Genomic DNA, 17,915 nt, shown 5'->3' on the forward strand with positions numbered 1-17,915 from the left:
TGTTACTATGGTGCTCTTCGTTATACCAAGGTTGTACTAAGGTGTTGTAGTGTAATAAGGCATCGGACTTCGTAGTAGTTGACCAGAGTAGGCGCGCGGACGCGTTGTGCACCGGTCACGTGCACCATGCGCGACGCGTCGAACGAACGTTCGCGTCGTTGACTTCGACCACCACTGTAGCCTCTAGCAAGATGCCCCCTCGACGGTCGAGTCGCTCGACAAGAGCGTCCGTAGAACCTGTCGCCGAAGTCAAGGCACCGGCATCCAAACGTAAACGTGGTGAAGCTCCCGAGCCAGAACAGGAGAACATCAAGCCGCCCTCCAGGACGCGTAGATCTACCTCGGCCGCGCCCAGTGTGGCGTCGACATCTAAGGGTCGCACAAACACGCGCTTGCGATCTTCCCTCCAAGAGGTGCCAGAATCTGACGAGGATGTTGTCGAGGAAGTAGCTCCCCCCAACAAGAAGTCGCGCCCGTCCATCGAACCCGATGAGGAAGAGTCAGATGAAGTCGTGGAGGTGAGGCCGAGGGCTAAGAGAGGCTCCTCCAGGAAGCCATCAGTAGCTGCTAATGGCAGTACGGCGGAACCGAACTCGAATGGTCGGAAGTCTGCCCCTCCGAAACGCGCCAGTCGCGGGACCGCTCGCTCGACAAAGGCATCTACGAGGTCTCGCACTGTCAAAAGAGAGGACACGGATGAGGAGGAGGAACCTGTGGATGAGCTTAACGAGGAAGAGGTCGAAGATCGCAAACCCCCCGCCCCGAGGAAGAGGACGTCGGTGCCCGAGACCATAGTCATTTCCGATGATGAGATCGAGGAAGTAAAGCCGACCCGTGGGCGCAAGGCTACCACGATCGCAAGGACGACCCAGAAGAAGGCGAACACCCGTCAAGCAATCGTTATCTCGGAGGACGAAGAGGAAGAGGAGGTGGTAAAGCCGCATGCAGAGGACCAAGAGGTAGCGGCTGAAAGGGAGGAGCTCGTCGTTGAACCGCGTAATACTAATGGGGACGAGCAGGAGGTTGTGGCGACCTCAGACGCAGAGGAGGCTGAACCACCCTTGGACGTAGCGGCGGACCATATATCTGAGGAAGAGGAGGAAGAGGAGAAATCACTGTTGGATCCTCCTAGAACGCCGAAGTCTCAACCCCAGACTATGCCTTCTGTCCCTGAGGAGCCTCAAGGACCGAAGGCGCGATTGGTCATTCACAAGATGGCACTTGTGAATTTCAAGAGCTACGCGGGTCGTCAAGAGATTGGGCCATTCCACAAAGTATAGTCTTTCCTGACATCGACTTGCGCGTACTGACATCCGAGTTACAGTCTTTCTCTGCGATTGTCGGGCCTAACGGCTCTGGAAAGTCAAATACCATTGATGCTCTTCTCTTCGTCTTTGGATATCGTGCCTCCAAGATGAGGCAAGGCAAGCTCTCGGAGTTAATCCACAACTCCGCGCGATACCCCGACTTGGATGAGTGTAGCGTTGAGGTCCACTTCCGGGAGATCTTGGATCTGGTGTGTCTGTCGTCGGGTCTGCATACGGAGTTCTAACTAAGGTCTCTTCGTAGCCCGGGCCAGATGCATTCGAGGCCATAGCTGGCTCTGACCTCGTCGTCGCTCGGACTGCGTACAAGAGTAACTCCAGCAAGTACACTATCAACGGCAAGCAGAGCAACTACAAGGAAGTGCAGACACTTCTCAAGGGACGCGGTATTGATCTCGACCATAATCGATTCCTCATCCTCCAGGTGAGTGAGCTCGCAAGATAACCATTGATTATATACCTATTGATGTGATTGTCAGGGCGAAGTCGAGTCTATAGCTCAGATGAAGCCTAAGGCGCCTACTGAACATGAAGATGGTCTTCTCGAGTATCTCGAAGATATCATTGGCACTTCACAGTACAAAGAACCGATCGACGAAGCCCTTGTGGAGGTTGAACGTCTCTCAGAGGATCGTCAGGAGAAGCTCAACAGACTTCGGATCGTCGAGAAGGATCGAAACGCCTTGGAAGCCAAGAAGAAGGAAGCAGAGGACTACCTACGCTTGCAGAATGAGCATGTCCGTGCTCTGTCTCGTTTGTGGCAATGGTATCTGTGGAAGTGTTTGATTAACGACGAAGCGTTCGAGAAGGCCATCGTACGACCGCTTATGTCTTGCGTGGCTGGGCCTGAACTGACGGTCGGACATCATCTAGGCTCGCTACGAAAAGGAGCTAGCTGCTGAGCGAGAGCGCAACAATGACGACGTTTTGCACCTCGAAGCCCTGGAGCAACATTACAACGAGCGTGTTGAAACCTATGAGGTTAGTTGTTACTGGTAGTTCCTCGTCGTAACTAAGACCCGCTGTAATGCAGGAAGTCAAAGCTGCTGCCGCCGAAGCGACCAAGGACCTCGCTGCTCATGAGAAACGTCAAGTTGGCCTCGACGAGAGGCGTAAGCACGCGAATAGCAAGGCGAAGAAGCTTAAGAAGTCCTTGCAGGAGGTGCGTCCGTTTCGAACTTTGAGCGTGCTAGGTTTGATGCGACATGCGCCAGGACGAGCATCATAAAAACGAGGCCGTCCGCGCTGTTCAAGATAACTCCACCAAGATGGAAAGGGAGAAGAAGAAGGTAGAAGAGTTAGAGGCTTCCCTTGCGCATGAAGAAGACGTGCTCGAAGAAATCCGAGATAGCCTGAAAGGCGAGCGTTGCTTATGTTGCATGCTGTCGAGTCCCTCTCACATCATATTAAGACAAGACTCAGGTCTTCCATGACAAGATTGAGGTTAAACAGAAGGAGCTCCAGCCTTGGACAGCGAAGATCAACGCGAAACAGGCTGAGATCGACCTGGCGACGGGCGAGCGCGACATGCTCGCCAAGAAGGCCGAGGCTGCTAGGGCCGCAAGCAAGGAAGCTCAGGACCAGCTTGAACAGTTGCGCGCTGACCACGATGCGAAGGTATGAGGTATTGACTCCTCAAGATCACATCGCAACCCTAAGCCGATCTACAGGTTGCCGAGCTCGACGAACTGAAAGGCACGAAGGCGAACAACTCGACGGAGCGCAAGTCGAAGGAGAAGCAAGTCCAGGTAAGTTCGGTCTCCGCGTAGGTCGTGCATCATTGAGCAATTCTATGCAGGATATGCAAGCCCGTGTGCAGCAACTACGCGGCAAGGCTTCTTCCACACGTCAGAAAGCCGAGGAAGCGAGGGCGTCGCAGACTGCAAACCAGTCTCGCAACCACGTCCTCGACAGCTTGACTCGCTTACGTAGTGCAGGTCGTATATCGGGATTCCACGTAAGCGAATATCCGCACATTGTTTCACCAACGTACTCAAGTCCGGCGTAGGGTCGTCTAGGAAGCCTTGGAACAATTCCTGATAAGTATGACGTAGCGGTATCAACGGCTTGCAGCGCTTTGAACAACCTCGTCGTCGACACTGTTGATCAAGGTCAAGCATGCATCGAGTATCTGCGAAAGCAGAACATCGGCCGCGCCTCGTTCATGGTTCTGGAGAAGTTAAACAGTCGTGGCATACAAAAGATCCCAACCCCAGAGGATGTTCCTAGGCTCTTTGACCTCATCAAGCCGAAGGAACCTCGATTCGCTGCTGCGTTCTACAAGGGCGTCCACGACACTCTGGTGGCTAACGACCTCGACCAGGCGAACCGGATTGCTTTCGGCGGATCACATCGGTGGCGTGTCGTCACGCTGGCTGGACAACTGATCGACTCGTCGGGAACGATGTCTGGAGGTGGCAATCACGTTATGCGTGGGGGCATGAGCTCGAAGTTGCAAGCCGAAGCAGTGCCTCCGGACGTTCTCAGACAGTATGAGCACGACAGCGAGGAGGCTGCTCGAGAGCTCGAAGCCCTTCAGCATCGACTGCGGGAGGCAGAGGTCGAATTAGACGGTGCTATGCGCTCAGGACCGCAGCTGGATATGGCGATCGAGAAGGTCAACCTTGACCTCCGTACAGGCGCCAAGCGCATTGCTGAGGCCGAGAAGCGTGTTCACGATCTCAAGTAAATCCTCTTCTTTCTCTCATGTTTAGGCTTCTCTGACTATTCGTAGGTCCCAGACTAAGCCGGATGCCGGTGATGTCAGGCGCATCTCCGCGCTTGAGGAGCAGATCGGTGCCCACACCGAGGAGCTGGAGGAGTTGCAAGAGAAGACCGAAGCAATCGAGCAGGAGATCAAAGCTCTGGAGAAGAAGATCCTCGAGATCGGTGGTGCCCGTTTGCTCTCGCAAAGGTCTAAGGTCGACGGGATCCGGCTACACATTAACCTCGCCAACGACGAGATCACTAAAGCAGAGGTGGCCAAAGCGAAGGCCGAGAAAGACTCGACGAAGCTGGAGAGCACTATTGAGTCCAACCATGCCGCTTTGGAAGAGGTCAACGCCGATCTGGAGAAGCTCAATGGTCAGATTGAAGAGATCACTGCTTATGTCGAGGAGCTTCGGTCAAAGGTAGAAGCTGCACAGACTGCTGTCGAGAATTCAAAAGACGATCTGGAAAGCCTCAAGAAGGAGCTCGATGCCAAGACGGAAGAGATCCAAGCTTTCCGTAAGAAAGAAGTGAGTGGATACATATGATGGTAATCGATTATTAATCGGAGTTCCGTGTCAGGTGGAGCTCACACAAGCCTTGGCCGATGCTAAGAAGGAGGCCGCTGAGAATCAACGAGCTTTGGACCACTGGCAGGACGAGCATGACAAGCTTAAGCTTGAAGAGGTCGAGTGAGTCGTGCAACTGGGCGTTTGTCATACGTTGCTGAGCAGCGTCCACAGCGACGATGACGACGATGACGACGAGGCGGCAGACAAGGATAAGGAAGGCGGGGTCAAGCGGGAGCCTGGCGAGGCATCCCGACGTCAGGAGCGCGAGAAAACCCCGCCATTCGAGCTGCATGTCTACAGCGCAGAGGAGCTGAATGAGTTCAAGAAGAGAGAGCTCATCGCCGATGCCGAGTTGTTGGACGGTATGGTGTCTTCTTAACTTCACAGACTCGCTCGGGCTGACTCCTTCGATCGCCATAAGAGAAACTCAAGAACTCGAAACCGGATCTCAGCGTGCTCAAGGACTACCGGAAGCGCGAGGAAGAGTTCTTGAGACGCGCCTCTGATCTCGAGGAAGTGACGAAACTTCGCGACGCCAAGAAATTGGAGTACGACAGTCTGCGGAAGCAACGACTGGATGAGTTTATGACGGGCTTTAACACGATCTCATTGAAGCTCAAGGAGATGTATCAGGTCAGTCGGTGGTCGGTAAGTGCTCTGCACATACGGAGGCTCATCGGTTTGTAGATGATCACGCTCGGTGGAAATGCTGAACTTGAACTGGTCGATAGCATGGACCCCTTCTCTGAGGGAATCATCTTCAGTGTTATGCCGCCGAAGAAGAGCTGGAAGAACATCTCCAACCTGTCAGGAGGGGAGAAGGTAACGTATACTTTGGTCTCAACATGTGGTAGGCAACTGATCCGAGCATCACAGACGCTGAGCTCCCTTGCGTTGGTCTTTGCGTTGCATGTGTACAAGGTAAGGCAGCCCTCTGCCTATGCCGTGTCACCCGGGCTCATCCTTGTTGATCGGCAGCCGACGCCCCTCTACTTCATGGACGAGATCGATGCTGCACTTGACTTCCGGAACGTCTCCATTGTGGCCAATTACATCAAGGACCGCACGAAGAATGCGCAGTTCATTATCATCTCACTGAGGTAGGCACGGACCGCCGAATGCGAACGGTTGAGGATGTCGGCTAACGTTGGCGTAGGAATGATATGTTCGAGCTGAGCCATCGCCTCATCGGTATTTACAAGACAGCGAACCAGACTCGTAGTAAGTACCTCATTCAACGATTGAGTATCGCACGTCTGATTTATTTCGTAGGTATATCCATTGACAACCAGCCTCTGACCGCCATCCCTGTGAACTTTCTGACGACATGATTGCTGTATCTGTATTGTTATGCTATGTTGGTTATCGTATACCGTGTTGTAGTGTATATCAGTCTATTCAATCTTCTCTGTTGTACACAGGCGCGCGTGATGGTTGAAGCTTTGACAGCAACAGGTCCACCAATGTCTTCCCCTCCCACGTCTCCACGCGCTGGGCATCCTCCGATGCCACCGTGTACCCTAGCGGGACGAGAAGGGGGGCCGCCTCGGTGAACCATGGATGACGGAGAGCATTAGCTGCACTCAACCGCATCGACGGCTGGTAAGTTAGGAGCCTGTCGATCAGGTCCACGCAGTCCCGCTTGTCTGAGTGTGCCGGGGTCGTTGTGGGAGGCAAGTTTGGCAGCAATGTTCGCAGATCTTGCTTGGGTACTACTTGGAAAGAGATCTTATTGGCGTCTGGGAGGAGGCCGAAGTCCTGGTACGAGTCTGTCAGTAACTGGAAGACGGGATCCCACATGCAATTAAAACCAACCGGCCATGAGGACTCTGTCGGGGTGCCCCTAGTTTTGAAGATACTCCAAGCGAGGCCGATAGATCCTCGCGATGCGTCAAAAAGCGAGTCTCGCCTCCATTCAGCGTCTGGGTCATCAACCGCGAGTGACTTGGGTACGATAAAAGGTGCGTTCAGGCTCTCTTCGTCCGAGTCGAGTTCCAGATCCTCCTCATCCTCGTATCGGCTCTGCATCCTCAGCGGCGTGAAGAATTCTGCGCATGTAGTACCGAGGCTCCAAAGGTCTGTGGTGTAGGGATCGTATGACGAAGCCCCGAACAAGAGTTCGGGAGCACGATACGGCCTAGAACCAATAAAGGTCAGTTGGTCGTAGGTTATATACATGTTCACTCAGCCGTACCCTGTCGCGACGTCGAAGCACATGTTATTGGCCTGCTCTGGCCACAGATCGTTCACGCGGTTATGGACCTCAGGATCTGCCCATGCGATCCCGAAATCAATGAGCTTGACGATCCCTTGTTCGTCAACCAGGACATTCCCCGGTTTGATGTCACGGTGAGCGATGCGTTGCTCGTGCAGGTATGTCACTGCGCGTATGATCTGATATATGAGCGACTTCGCAAGGATGGGGAATGATATTGCATCATGCTCTTGGGTTGGATTGCCGGGCGAAGGATACGAGCTGAATGAAGGCGAGTCCAGTAAGTCTCTGAGCTTGTACGGTATAAACGGCATCCAAAAATGGAGCGAGCTTGTGGCTTGCTCAAAGCCATGTCCGAGCACATGGATGACCTCACATTGTGCATGAGGGCACCTCCCGTAATTTCAAGCGACACATACATACATTGGCGTGAGACAGTTTCCGCAAAAGTCTGAGCTCCTTTGCGATATCATGGGGTTTCTTCGAGAAGTGTGGTTGTATTGACGCGCTTTTGATAGCGATGGGCCTGTGAGACTCGTCTTGACGGTAGAAGGCTTGCGTCACATAGGCAACGGGGCTCTCTTCGATCGTCTCGAGAGTATCCTGCGATAGAATCAAATGAGCTTTGGGTGCACGTAGAACACACCAAAGGGGGCGACGTACTGGGTCAAAGACAAGGTCAAGACTGAAAGGCTCTTCCATGATTGACGTCGCTGCCAACGACAGCTCAGTTGGTACCGAGATATACAGCGTAGTACAGGCGTATACGTACTATGGCTACGACGACCAGGGGCTCACTACGATAGCTGTCAGATATGATATAGGTAGTGGTCCGAACGCTGATGATGTCAATATTGATATTGAATACTTATGGATCGACGAACCACGGTACTTATAGACAACCAAACAATGCCAAAGCAACACCGCGGCTGGCGTTGATTGCCTTTCTGGGCTGTGCGTTCGACCACAACGCTCACCTCGGGTCTTCAAAGTTTCAAGCTTCATGCACATGGACGACAGCCATCATGCGAAAACCTAACTCTGCCACGACACGTAGATTATTGAACTACCTGCTGCACCCCCGCCCTGTGAGTTCTTCTTAGACGACAATCTCAACTTCAGAGACTCACGATAGATCGACGCAAGACACCAGTCTATCCCCGATTGAGGACAACCTGTCGCTACAGGCAAAGTGAGGCCATCTTCACCCTGTACTCCGTCATCATGAAGCTCACGCTCAGGAAGTATATCGGAGGTCGTTAGCAGAGAGTTACGACCGCCTACCGGACCCAAGTTCAAGAATAGCCGATCCCAACCTCGCACTTGCTACGCATTCATTCGCTCCTCAGTTGGATGCACAGACCGGCTGCGTGGAGGATCCCAAAGTACATCGCGAACGAGGGTTTACGGAACATGAGCATCCATCTAGCGGTTTTGAGCAGGTCGTTCGTCTCAGTCAGCTACATCATCGCCTGCTCACATCGCATGAAGCAGCTACGAACCTTTCCCGGAAGACGTTTGCGGTCTTACAGGACAATGAAGGTCGGTTTCGTTTGTGAAATCAGTGTCGAGACCTTGCTCAATGTTCGGCTCAGCACCGGTCCATCCGGGATTCCACAATAGCTCTGGAGACGGTAACATTCCAATGAGTACTCTTGCGTGCTGATATCCGTTGACACATACCTTTAGTGTCGGCGGGTTTATGTCGGTTCCTTCAGCAATGCTCCATTCGGTAGAAACTTGCGAAGGATGCCTCGAATTACTCCGAGTCAAGTTCGTGTTCTAGAGGACTTCCATCCATATACGGAGGTCTATATTCATAGCGAGTTCTCGCCACCCGACCAAGTAAGTCTGATCAAGCACGTACACCCATGGTATTATCTTATCTTACATGATAAGGCCTCGACAGATTCAAGTTTTGAGAGCAGTGGTTCCGCCTTTTACTTCACAGCTAGATCTGCCTTCAGCGAACCCACCGAAGAGTACCAACAGACCATCTTGCAAGTTCTGGACACGGAGTCCGGCGTGCTGTTCGACAAGGTCTATCAGGTAAGATTCGACGATACATGCATTGTACGATGAGATCGAGTCCGACGTGTCGACAGGGGTCCAAAGGGACGTTGAAGGGGGAACAACTCGAGGCTGACATTCTTGACGAACAACATGCTGTCACTGTGAAACTCGAATCACCGGGTCGCCTTCGTAGGAACCTCGCTACGGACAACCTCGTTGGAATGGTCACTCCACCGATTCCGTCTCTCGTACTCACGCTCCCGACTCCGCAGCTCCCTGCTTCGCCCATCTTCATTCCTCAATCCCCGATCACGGTCTCCAAGTTCATAACTGCGGCAGCGGATCCTCCGAGCTCGGCGCATCCACCTCGCCAACCTTCGTGTCCGGTGCCCGCTATGCAGTTCTGTTCTGACTGTGCCTTAGTCCCACCTGACAGCGGCTTACTGTGCTACTCTTGCGATCAACAATGGCTGGCGTGCAAAGTATGGTACCAGGCAAACGACGGCGGGCGAAGACAGCGTCTTACGGAGCCCCACATCAGACCCGCAGAAAGCAACGCGGCGAACCGGGCACTCATGGACTTCTTGCGCGCTCCCACTGGGTCTGGCAACTCCTACGGACTGGGCATTCGAGCTACGCCGGAGGGCATCAGTCGGAGCAGGTTCAGAAAGCTGGCGCCGTTGCTTGCTAAGTTTACTGCGGAGTCCTCCCTGAGCGTCATCTATCGTGAAGAGGTGCTTCCTCTGGCTCGGCGGTTGCGTTTTGTTGTCGACTTGCGCACGCTGGCCGCGATACCGCGGAAGCTCTGGGCGGCTATCACCGATATCTTGTCCTACAACCTTCAGCTCCTCCGCCATATCTTGGACACACTTGCCGAGCTCAACCTTCGCGTGGAATGCGACGTCCCAAGTGTCTCGGAGTACCTATGGATGGTGACTGAAGACTCGGTGGACGACACAAGACTCTTGGAGAGGGCAGCGCAAAGCGCGTCTCGATTCCCACTGCGGACAAACCGCGTTGTGCGAAGCGCTCACATGGTACTTACATTGTAAGGGCGTGTATATTTTACGGCTCTAAGTCGGAGCTCCTAACATAGAGAATGGATCCTTGTTCGGCCTAACATTTGAATGTCCTAGAATCGGGAATGTAAGTGTTATGTTCTTCCTATGTTCCGAAATCGTGCCATGTTCTAGGAATGTACTTCCCATGTTAGGGAAGTTCACTTGATGGCTTACTAATATACACGCCCTTGCAATGTTAGGCCTATGTAAGCGCCTCGCACAATCCGGGTTGTCCGCAGTGTCCTGGAGCATCTGTCGGACTGATGACTAGAAGAAACGCGTCACGGGAAGACGGTTTGGCCCATAGATACGATCGGCACTGCCCACTGGCAAGCGTACCCGGCGTATAGTATATCAACGCACACTCTAGCCTACTCAAGCACGACATCATTCCTCAGTGTACAGTTTGTGATGGTATTTGTAAGCATACGCGGAATCGATTTGATGAGACTCAGCACGCAACCGGCACGGAGCTGAGACAGTGAGGAAGGTGCAGGAGCTAACTACGGCAGGCGCAGGGCATGGGCAGGTGAGTTTTCTGTCGGGCCTTCGATGCATCGTGCCGCCGCTGGCCGCCTTCGCTGTTGATGGGCATCGCGCTTCTTTCTTCGGCAAACGTCCATACAAGGGTTTGTCGTCAAGACGGCGGGGCGTACCGAGTCGGTTTGACGAGAGCCAAGTCTTCGATCGCCGCTGCGAAGGCCCCGAAGCGATCGCGTATGCGCAGGCGTGGAGCGAGAAGTTGCCCCGTTTGCGGCGTGGCCCCGGTCGTCCTCCTAGGCCCCGTCGCGGCGCCGCGGGTTGTCAAACGCAAGCTTCCGCACTGCGATAAAAGCACAGTGCGCGGTTCGAAGGAAGGTAAGCTTGCCGGGCAGCCCTTTCCCCCATTCTTTCCTTTTTTGTTCGTTCCCTTTTCTGCCAGAACCCGCTCTAGACGATGGCCGGGTCTTCCATCACAGCGAGCTCTGGCAGCTCCCCCGCTGCCGCGCAGTCTTCCAGCACTAGTTTCAGCAGCCGCGTGGGCTCTACCGCGGCTAAGGTGGGGAAACATATCGTTAAGCACACCGGGACTGGGATTGTTTGCGCTGTGGCGTATTTTGACCCGTGAGTGTGGTTAGGGTTCTCGTGCTATACGACGTGCTTAACGATGGCGTGAATGCACAGGGGAAACTGGGGTGTTGATTTGCAGGCGGGCTCACAGTTCGGTTACAAGTTGTTGTTCATTGTCCTACTCGCGGGCTTGATCGCCGTTTTCATGCAGGTTTGTCGTCTTGCATCCGTTTCCGTACGTGTAACTGTCTCACAGTTGAACAGTGCTTGGCCTCGCGCCTGGGCGTCGTCACCGGACTCGACCTCGCATCCCACTGCCGCCTCCTCCTGCACGATCGACCAAAACACACTCGTTTCTGGCGGTGGGCCGTCCTCTACCCGCTCTATGTTTTGTCGGAAACCGCCATTGTCGCGACCGATCTCGCGGAGCTTCTGGGTTCCGCCATCGCGCTCACTCTTATGTTCCCCAGCCTGCCACTGTATGCAGGCGTTATTCTTACCGCGCTAGATGTGCTGTTGTTGCTTGGTATGAGGGACCCACTTGGGGGTGCCCCGGTGAAACCTTTTGAGTTTCTCATTGCTGGTTTGGTGCGTGCTGCCGTCTGCAATCGCGCTGTGGACTGTTCACTGACGATGCGTCGTAGGTCTTCACCGTGCTTATTTGCATGGGGGTTATTGTCTCAAAGGCCAGCGTACACTGGGGAGATGCATTCGACGGTTTCATCCCGTCGAGTGCCGTTGTCAGCCCTGGGGGTCTTTACACAGGTACGTCACGCCTTCCTCGTCTCTTGCTATGCTCACGTGCGTCCCGCAGCTATTGGCATTCTCGGCGCGACCGTGATGCCACACAGTCTCTTCCTCGGCTCCGCGCTTGCCACGCAGAGCGCGAGTCGGAGGAGGACGAATTCAGTGAGAAGGAGGAGGCTTGGGAGAGCACGCCGACGCTCGGTGAGAAGACGCGCTCGTTCATGACGAACGTCAAGGCCGGCTTCTCCAAGGACAGCCTTGTCGGCGGCGCGAAGCGCGTGTTCCAAATGGGCCGCGTGGCTGAGGAGGAACGCCCGCCGAAGAACCACGCCGAGCACGAGAACCATGACCTGGGCTTCGTGCGCAGGCATTTGACGCACGGTATCGTGGATATGGTCGTCAGTCTGCTCGGGCTGGCGCTCGTGGTCAATGCTTTGTGAGTCGTATGGGCTGTGGATGACGTTGCGGTGGGCTAACTGGATCTGGTGGTTTAGGATTGTCATCCTCGCCAGCGCGGTATTCTTCTTCGGTGCCAACGGAGGTCCCGGCAACGGTCCTGCTACGCTTTTCGACGCGTACGACCTGTTGGTCGGTAAGCTCGGCAAAGGTGTGTGATGAGGTCTCTAGATCGTCGATGAGTTTCTGAATGACATCGCGAACAGCTGCTGCGACTTTGTTTGCGCTCGCACTGTTGGCTGCGGGCCAGAGTTCGTCCATCGTCGCTACGCTCGCCGGACAAGTCATTTCTGAGGGCTTCATCCGGTGGAAAGTTTCTGTACGTCTGCGTTCTTTGCCTCTCTACCTGCTACTGTATTCTGACGCGCCCCATTTCCGCTCAGCCCGTACTCCGTCGCCTGCTCACTCGTTCCCTCGGTCTGATCCCCTCCGTGATCATCGCCGCGGCGCTCGGGAAGGCCGGCGTCAGCGCCCTGCTCGTCATTTCGCAGGTCGTGCTCTCCATCGTCCTGCCCTTCATCGTCTTCCCCCTGCTCTATCTCTGCTCCTCCAAGGAGATCATGAGCGTCAAGACCGCGATCAGCGGCCACGGCACAGCGCACAAGAAGAACGCTGCGTCGCAGTCGAGCAGCTCGTTCTCGACCAGCAGCGGCGAGGGCCCGCCCGAGTCGTGGTCGGAGCTCGACGTGAGCGACCCACAGCGGTGGCAGTCGCAGACGACGTTGGCGGGGCTGGCCACCGGGCGCGCGCTCCGGACGGTGGACGTGGAGGCGGCGGAGGAGATCGTCGACTACTCGATGGGGAAGATCTCGATGGTGTTTGGGTGGTCGATGTGGCTGCTCATCGTGCTCGCGAACGGGTACGCGATCGTCACGCTCGCTTTGGGCGAGGACGCGTAGGTCGTTTCGCAAAAGATATCTCATGCATATGCCGTGTTCGCTCTCGATACACACGGACGTTTGTTTCGGCGGACATTTTACAATCATCATCTGCGCGCCCTAGAGGCCTGTGTAGGTACTATCTTCAGATATGTTCGCGAGCTCATGTTGTACTATTCACCATCCTTCGCTATCGACGTTCTCTCCTGCTCTGCCTCCGTAGTGGACTGTTTCATGGTGCCGTCACAGGTCCGAGGTGACCTGCCGTTGTGATTGGTGGGTAAGTTTTCGGACATCGTTCGTGTCACGTGAGTGAGAATTAATACCGTGCTTGTGTTCAGAGATGAGTTAAGATCTCGAATAGCAGATATATTTCGGTCGATCAAGGTAGGTCGGAGGTTGGAGGTATGAGGTAGTCGAAGGTCAGGCGTCCGGGACGTCTGACGTTGGTTTCGGGTTTCTTCAGGTACACGACTGGGCCACAATATGGATCTGTACGTCGAGGGACATTTCGGGCGACCATATCTGGCTTGTACTCGCGAGTAGCTAGTACACCCATTATTCTACACAGAACATCGTATCTAAGTATTATCATTCGGGAGCACTACGTGAGAGCATCTAACTACAATAGTCGATAACCATGAACTGCGCCATGACATGTATCTAGAAAGAACCTCGTGCCTGCAAGTAAATAGATCAACACCCTTCCGCGAAAGAAATCGGCCACGACGTACCATGGCGACGGTGATAATTATCGCCTAGGAGTCATGGATGAGCCCAATGAGACCTAGACCTGATGGAACTGGCGCGACAAGCCATTACAAGATGATCACGGAGCGCCGCCAGTCGTTGCAGCCAGTGACAGGAGGAGGGCGCGGTCTACATGGGAGGAGCTCGAGGGGAGAGGGTGGCAGACCGCAGATGAAGAAAGCATTAGCCATGGTCCATTGTTGTCGGAATCCTGCTCATCGCGATCAAGAGGCGCGGGGTTGTCTCTAACAGACCGATGCCTTCATCCACCAAGCGTGTCTGCGGGGTCGGTGAGCGGGGGATTGAGCACCACACTTGCCCGCTCTCCCGCTCGCTTCCAGCATAAGCATAAGCGCGCGACGGCGCTCTTTTGGACGTGACGTCCCGTGGAAGACCTCCTTCTTTCCTCCTCCTCTCCTCATATCTCCTCACTCGCATCACGCTTGCGGTTTCGGGCCACAAGACTGACGGAGACTCTCGTGACAATGGTCCGGTATGACTGCGCCCCAGGTGAATCGATATCTGGCTCATGTCCGGTGCGCGTTACTCCGCTTCATATTTGCCGGGCAGCAGGAGCTTTGCCCTCCAAAGCCGTGGACTTCGGGGACGAAGGCGGATAATTCCCATGGGCATGTGAGAAGGTGCGAGGTAGTCCGTGTCTGGGGCGGCCGGGGAGAGGCGTGACACCGATTTGCCTGCATTCCAACGCCCTTGGTCGTCGACGTACGGAGGGAGGTGTTTGACCATGTCTTCCGGTGCAAGGGTTCACGGGGAATACTACCGCTCCTTCGAACCCCCGATTGCAGTGCAGTGCGGCAAGCCCTTCCAGATAAGACGCCACATCTTGCAGGGCTGCCCTCACTACGAAATGTACCGACACTGAGCGGGGTGAGGACAAACTGAGGTGAGTGTTCGGTCTGGTGCCCATGCTACGTCGTGCCACTGTTGTCCGCCTTCGATGCTGCAGCCAAGTCCCCCAGTCCACCCCGCACGAAAAGTGCGTATAGGAGCGGAGATCATCAGACATCGGTATTCAGTGATCCGGAGATTGTACCGATCAACCTGGGCCACCGTAGCCAAGGTCGTGGCTGCTTGCTCAGCTTGGCCGTCGAATTCTGCTGCGCCGGGTGCGATCCCATTACAAACCCGCTGGACTCCGCTTATGTGCGTTTGAAAAGGCGCGGGGCCCGACGATAAGTATGGACTTAGCTGTGATGGGTTCGCGCTTCTTTGCTCGGCAAATGTCCATACAAGGCTTTTGTCGTCAAGACGGAGGGGCGTACGCAGTCCGTTTGACGAAGGCCAAGTCTTCGATCGTCGCTGCGAAGCCGACGCATGGAGCAAGAAGCTGCCCATCGCGGTCTCGCCGCCGGTCGTCGCCCTTCGCGGTGCTGCGGGTTGTCAGATACAAGCTGGCTAGTCTCATACCAAGATCCTCCACACGGCGGAGGCGAGGAGTTTGTGTCGAACCTACCGCACTGGCATAAAAGCAGAGTGCGCGGTTCTAGGGACGGCACGGCCGGGCAGCCCTTTCCCCCATTCTTTCCTTTTTTGTTCGTTCCCTTTTCTGCCAGAACCCGCTCTAGACGATGGCTGGGGCATCTTCCATCACAGCGAGCTCTGGCAGCTCCCCCGCTGCCGCGCAGCCTTCTGGCACTAGTTTCAGCCAGCGCTTGGGTTCCACAGCGGCCAAAGTGGGGAAAAATGTAGTGAGGCATTCCGGGGCGGGAATTGTGTGCGCTGTGGCGTACTTCGACCCGTGAGTGTGGTTAGGAGCTCTGCGTGTTCTTCGGCATGCTCATGGGGGTCTGTTGGTGTGAATGGACAGAGGGAACTGGAGTGTCGATCTGCACGCGGGCTCGCGGTTTGGTTTCGCGCTGTTATTCTCCGTCATGCAAGCGAGTTTTATCGCCATTCAAATGCAGGTTTGTCGTCTTGCATTTATTCGAGCACACGCAACGGTCTCACATAGATGGACAGGGCCTTGCCACACGCCTGGGCTGCGTGACCGGACTCGACTTGGCAAGCCACTGTCGTCTCCTCCTGCACGACGACCAAAGTACACTCTTTTCTGGCGATGGGGTGTCCTTTACCCGCTCTACGCCTTGTCCGAGATCGCCATCGTCGCGACCGACCTCGCGGACCTTCTCGGCTCCGCTATTGCGCTCACTCTTCTTTTCCCCGGCCTGCCAATGTATGCAGGCGTTGTTCTCACCGCGCTAGATGTGCTGTTGTTGCTTGGTGTGAAGAACCCGGTTTCGGGTGCGCCGGCGAAGTCCTTTGAGTTCTTCATCGTTGCTTTGGTATGTGCCGTCTGCAATTGTACGGTGGGGCGAATCGCTGAGGATCGTTCGTAGATCTTCGCCATGCTTCTTTTCATAGGGATTGCCGTCTCAAAGGCCAGCGTACAATGGGCAGCTGTACTCGGGAATTTGCTCCCGTCGGCTGCCGCCTTCAGCCTCCCTGGCAGTTTCTACCTTTGTACGTCGCGCCCCTTTCCGCTCTCTCGCTCAGCTCACGTGTTTCGCAGCCATTGGTATTATCGGCTCGACCGTGAAGCCGCACACTCTTTTCCTCGGCTCCGCGCTCGCCACGCAGGAGCGCGAGACGGAGGAGGAGGCACTCGGCGAGAAGGAGGAGGCTTGGGCGAGCACCCCGACGCTCGGGGAGAAGACGCGCTCGTTCATGACGAATGTCAAAGCGGGTTTCTCCAGGGACAGCTTCGTCGGTGGTGCGAAGCGGGCGTTTGAGGTGGGCCGCGTTGACGAGGAGGGGCGTCCGCCGATGAACCACGATGAGCAGAGAACCGCTCATTGGGATTCGTGCGCAGGCATTTGATGCCTGGCGCAATGGGACTGAACATTGGTCTGTTCGGGATGGCCCTCATCATCAACGCTCTGTGAGTCGTATGGGTTGCGCAGGACGATCCGGCGCGCTGACTAGACTTGGTGATCTAGGATCCTCATCCTCGCCAGCGCCGTCTTTTTCTACGGCCCTAATGGGGGTCCTGGCCATGGGGTTGCTACGTTCTTCGACGCGTACGACATGTTTGTCGGTAGGCTCGGCCAAGGTGTGTGTGCGGCCTCCAGGTCCTTGATGAGTTTCTGAATGACATTCTCAGCCGCCGCAACCGTGTTTGCGCTCGCGCTGTTGGCTGCGGGCCTGGGTTCGTCCATCGTCGCCACGCTCGCCGGACAAGTCGTTTGCGAGGGCTTCATCCGGTGGAAACTTTCTGTGCGTCTATGTCTTCTGTCTTTCCTGTTTATTGTAAATTTAAAGTTCCACGTCCCCATCTAGCCCGTGGTCCGCCGTCTGCTCACTCGTTCCCTCGGTCTGATCCCGGCCGTCATCATCACCGCGGCGCTCGGGCGCGCCGGAGTCAGCGCTCTGCTCGTCGTCTCGCAGGTCGTGCTCGCCATCGTCCTGCCCTTCATCATGGTGCCGCTGATCTTGCTCACCTCGTCCAAGAAGATCATGACCGCGAAGGCCGCGGTCGGTGGCGGTAACACGTTGCACCAGGATCTCGCGTCGCAGTCGACCAGCTCCTTAGCCACCGCGGGCATGATGGAGTCGAGGTCGGAGCTCAACTTGAGCAACCCGCAGCGGTGGCAATCACAGACGACGCTGCAGGGCGTGCCCGAGCGGGCGAGCGGGACGGGGGACGTGGAGAAGGCGGAGGAGACGGAGGACTTCTCGATGGCGAAGGGGTCGATTGTCTTTGCGTGGGTGACGTGGGCGATGATCACGGGTGCGAACTCGTACACGATCATCCTGCTCGCGATGGGCAAGATGAACGGGCCGTCTGTCGTGGCGGTTCCGCGATATCTCAGGTATTTGCTGTGTTCGCTCTCGATACACAGACATTGTTTTCAGCGGACATTCACAATCATCTGCAGGCCCTAGCGGCTTGTGTAGGTATCGAATTCGGATATGTTCGCGAGCCCATGTATTTTACTCATCCATCGTTATCGACATTATGTCCAGGCTCTTGCCTCTGGTGTGACTACCATTTCTGAGCGCATGTCCACAGGCCGCCATTACAATTGGTTGGCTTGTTCGGACACCCAACTCGTCGACGTGAGTGAGAATCAGATCCCCGTACGTGCGTGTTTGTATTCAGAGGTGTGTCTGCTGAGAAT

At 55.3% G+C, this 17,915-nt stretch overlaps 6 protein-coding genes across 6 annotated transcripts; 4 read left to right on the forward strand and 2 right to left on the reverse strand.

The window, feature by feature from the left end:
• Positions 1–171: 171 nt before the first annotated feature.
• B0H18DRAFT_996277 (uncharacterized protein) lies at positions 172–1,176 on the reverse strand. The gene has a single exon (XM_048045403.1). It carries the CDS (start codon positions 942–944, stop codon positions 558–560), a length of 387 nt encoding a protein of 128 aa, XP_047895609.1. The 5' UTR covers positions 945–1,176; the 3' UTR covers positions 172–557.
• B0H18DRAFT_996278 (RecF/RecN/SMC) lies at positions 1,177–6,023 on the forward strand. Its single transcript, XM_048045404.1, has 20 exons — positions 1,177–1,274; positions 1,325–1,516; positions 1,570–1,749; positions 1,805–2,140; positions 2,199–2,306; positions 2,359–2,487; positions 2,540–2,684; positions 2,737–2,942; positions 2,996–3,073; positions 3,124–3,282; positions 3,334–4,010; positions 4,060–4,564; positions 4,617–4,726; positions 4,778–4,968; positions 5,028–5,239; positions 5,294–5,428; positions 5,483–5,527; positions 5,585–5,706; positions 5,763–5,827; positions 5,879–6,023. The coding sequence occupies exons 1-20, from the start codon at positions 1,215–1,217 to the stop codon at positions 5,935–5,937; spliced, it is 3,714 nt and encodes a 1,237-aa protein (XP_047895610.1). The 5' UTR covers positions 1,177–1,214; the 3' UTR covers positions 5,938–6,023.
• B0H18DRAFT_1209750 (kinase-like protein) lies at positions 6,005–7,656 on the reverse strand (the record flags this gene model as incomplete). Its single annotated transcript, XM_048036331.1, has 6 exons — positions 7,594–7,656; positions 7,485–7,534; positions 7,245–7,424; positions 6,801–7,192; positions 6,422–6,743; positions 6,005–6,364 (listed from the first exon to the last, which is right to left on the reverse strand). The coding sequence occupies exons 2-6, from the start codon at positions 7,521–7,523 to the stop codon at positions 6,005–6,007; spliced, it is 1,293 nt and encodes a 430-aa protein (XP_047895611.1). The 5' UTR covers positions 7,524–7,534; positions 7,594–7,656.
• Positions 7,657–8,149: 493 nt separating this feature from the next.
• Positions 8,150–9,889, forward strand: B0H18DRAFT_996284 (uncharacterized protein; the record flags this gene model as incomplete). The annotated part of the gene is made up of 6 exons (XM_048045405.1): positions 8,150–8,263; positions 8,316–8,363; positions 8,417–8,455; positions 8,511–8,666; positions 8,721–8,870; positions 8,927–9,889. Exons 2-6 carry the CDS (start codon positions 8,358–8,360, stop codon positions 9,884–9,886), a joined length of 1,311 nt encoding a protein of 436 aa, XP_047895612.1. The 5' UTR covers positions 8,150–8,263; positions 8,316–8,357.
• Positions 9,890–10,832: 943 nt separating this feature from the next.
• On the forward strand, positions 10,833–13,047 carry B0H18DRAFT_873685 (natural resistance-associated macrophage protein-domain-containing protein; the record flags this gene model as incomplete). Its single annotated transcript, XM_048040308.1, is given in 9 exon segments — positions 10,833–10,999; positions 11,060–11,156; positions 11,210–11,533; positions 11,590–11,710; positions 11,760–11,854; positions 11,869–12,128; positions 12,187–12,299; positions 12,355–12,467; positions 12,532–13,047. 9 exon segments carry the CDS (start codon positions 10,833–10,835, stop codon positions 13,045–13,047), a joined length of 1,806 nt encoding a protein of 601 aa, XP_047895613.1.
• A 2,318-nt stretch (positions 13,048–15,365) lies between these two features.
• On the forward strand, positions 15,366–17,679 carry B0H18DRAFT_1117330 (natural resistance-associated macrophage protein-domain-containing protein; the record flags this gene model as incomplete). Its single annotated transcript, XM_048033560.1, has 11 exons — positions 15,366–15,535; positions 15,605–15,701; positions 15,757–15,780; positions 15,837–16,079; positions 16,134–16,257; positions 16,307–16,527; positions 16,581–16,675; positions 16,734–16,846; positions 16,898–17,010; positions 17,074–17,589; positions 17,650–17,679. The coding sequence occupies 11 exons, from the start codon at positions 15,366–15,368 to the stop codon at positions 17,677–17,679; spliced, it is 1,746 nt and encodes a 581-aa protein (XP_047895614.1).
• Between the last annotated feature and the right edge of the window lie 236 nt (positions 17,680–17,915).

Source organism: Fomitopsis serialis (assembly GCF_022376445.1).
Source record: "Fomitopsis serialis strain Sig1Antser10 chromosome Unknown B0H18scaffold_19, whole genome shotgun sequence".
Taxonomy (NCBI): Eukaryota; Fungi; Basidiomycota; class Agaricomycetes; order Polyporales; family Fomitopsidaceae; genus Fomitopsis; species Fomitopsis serialis.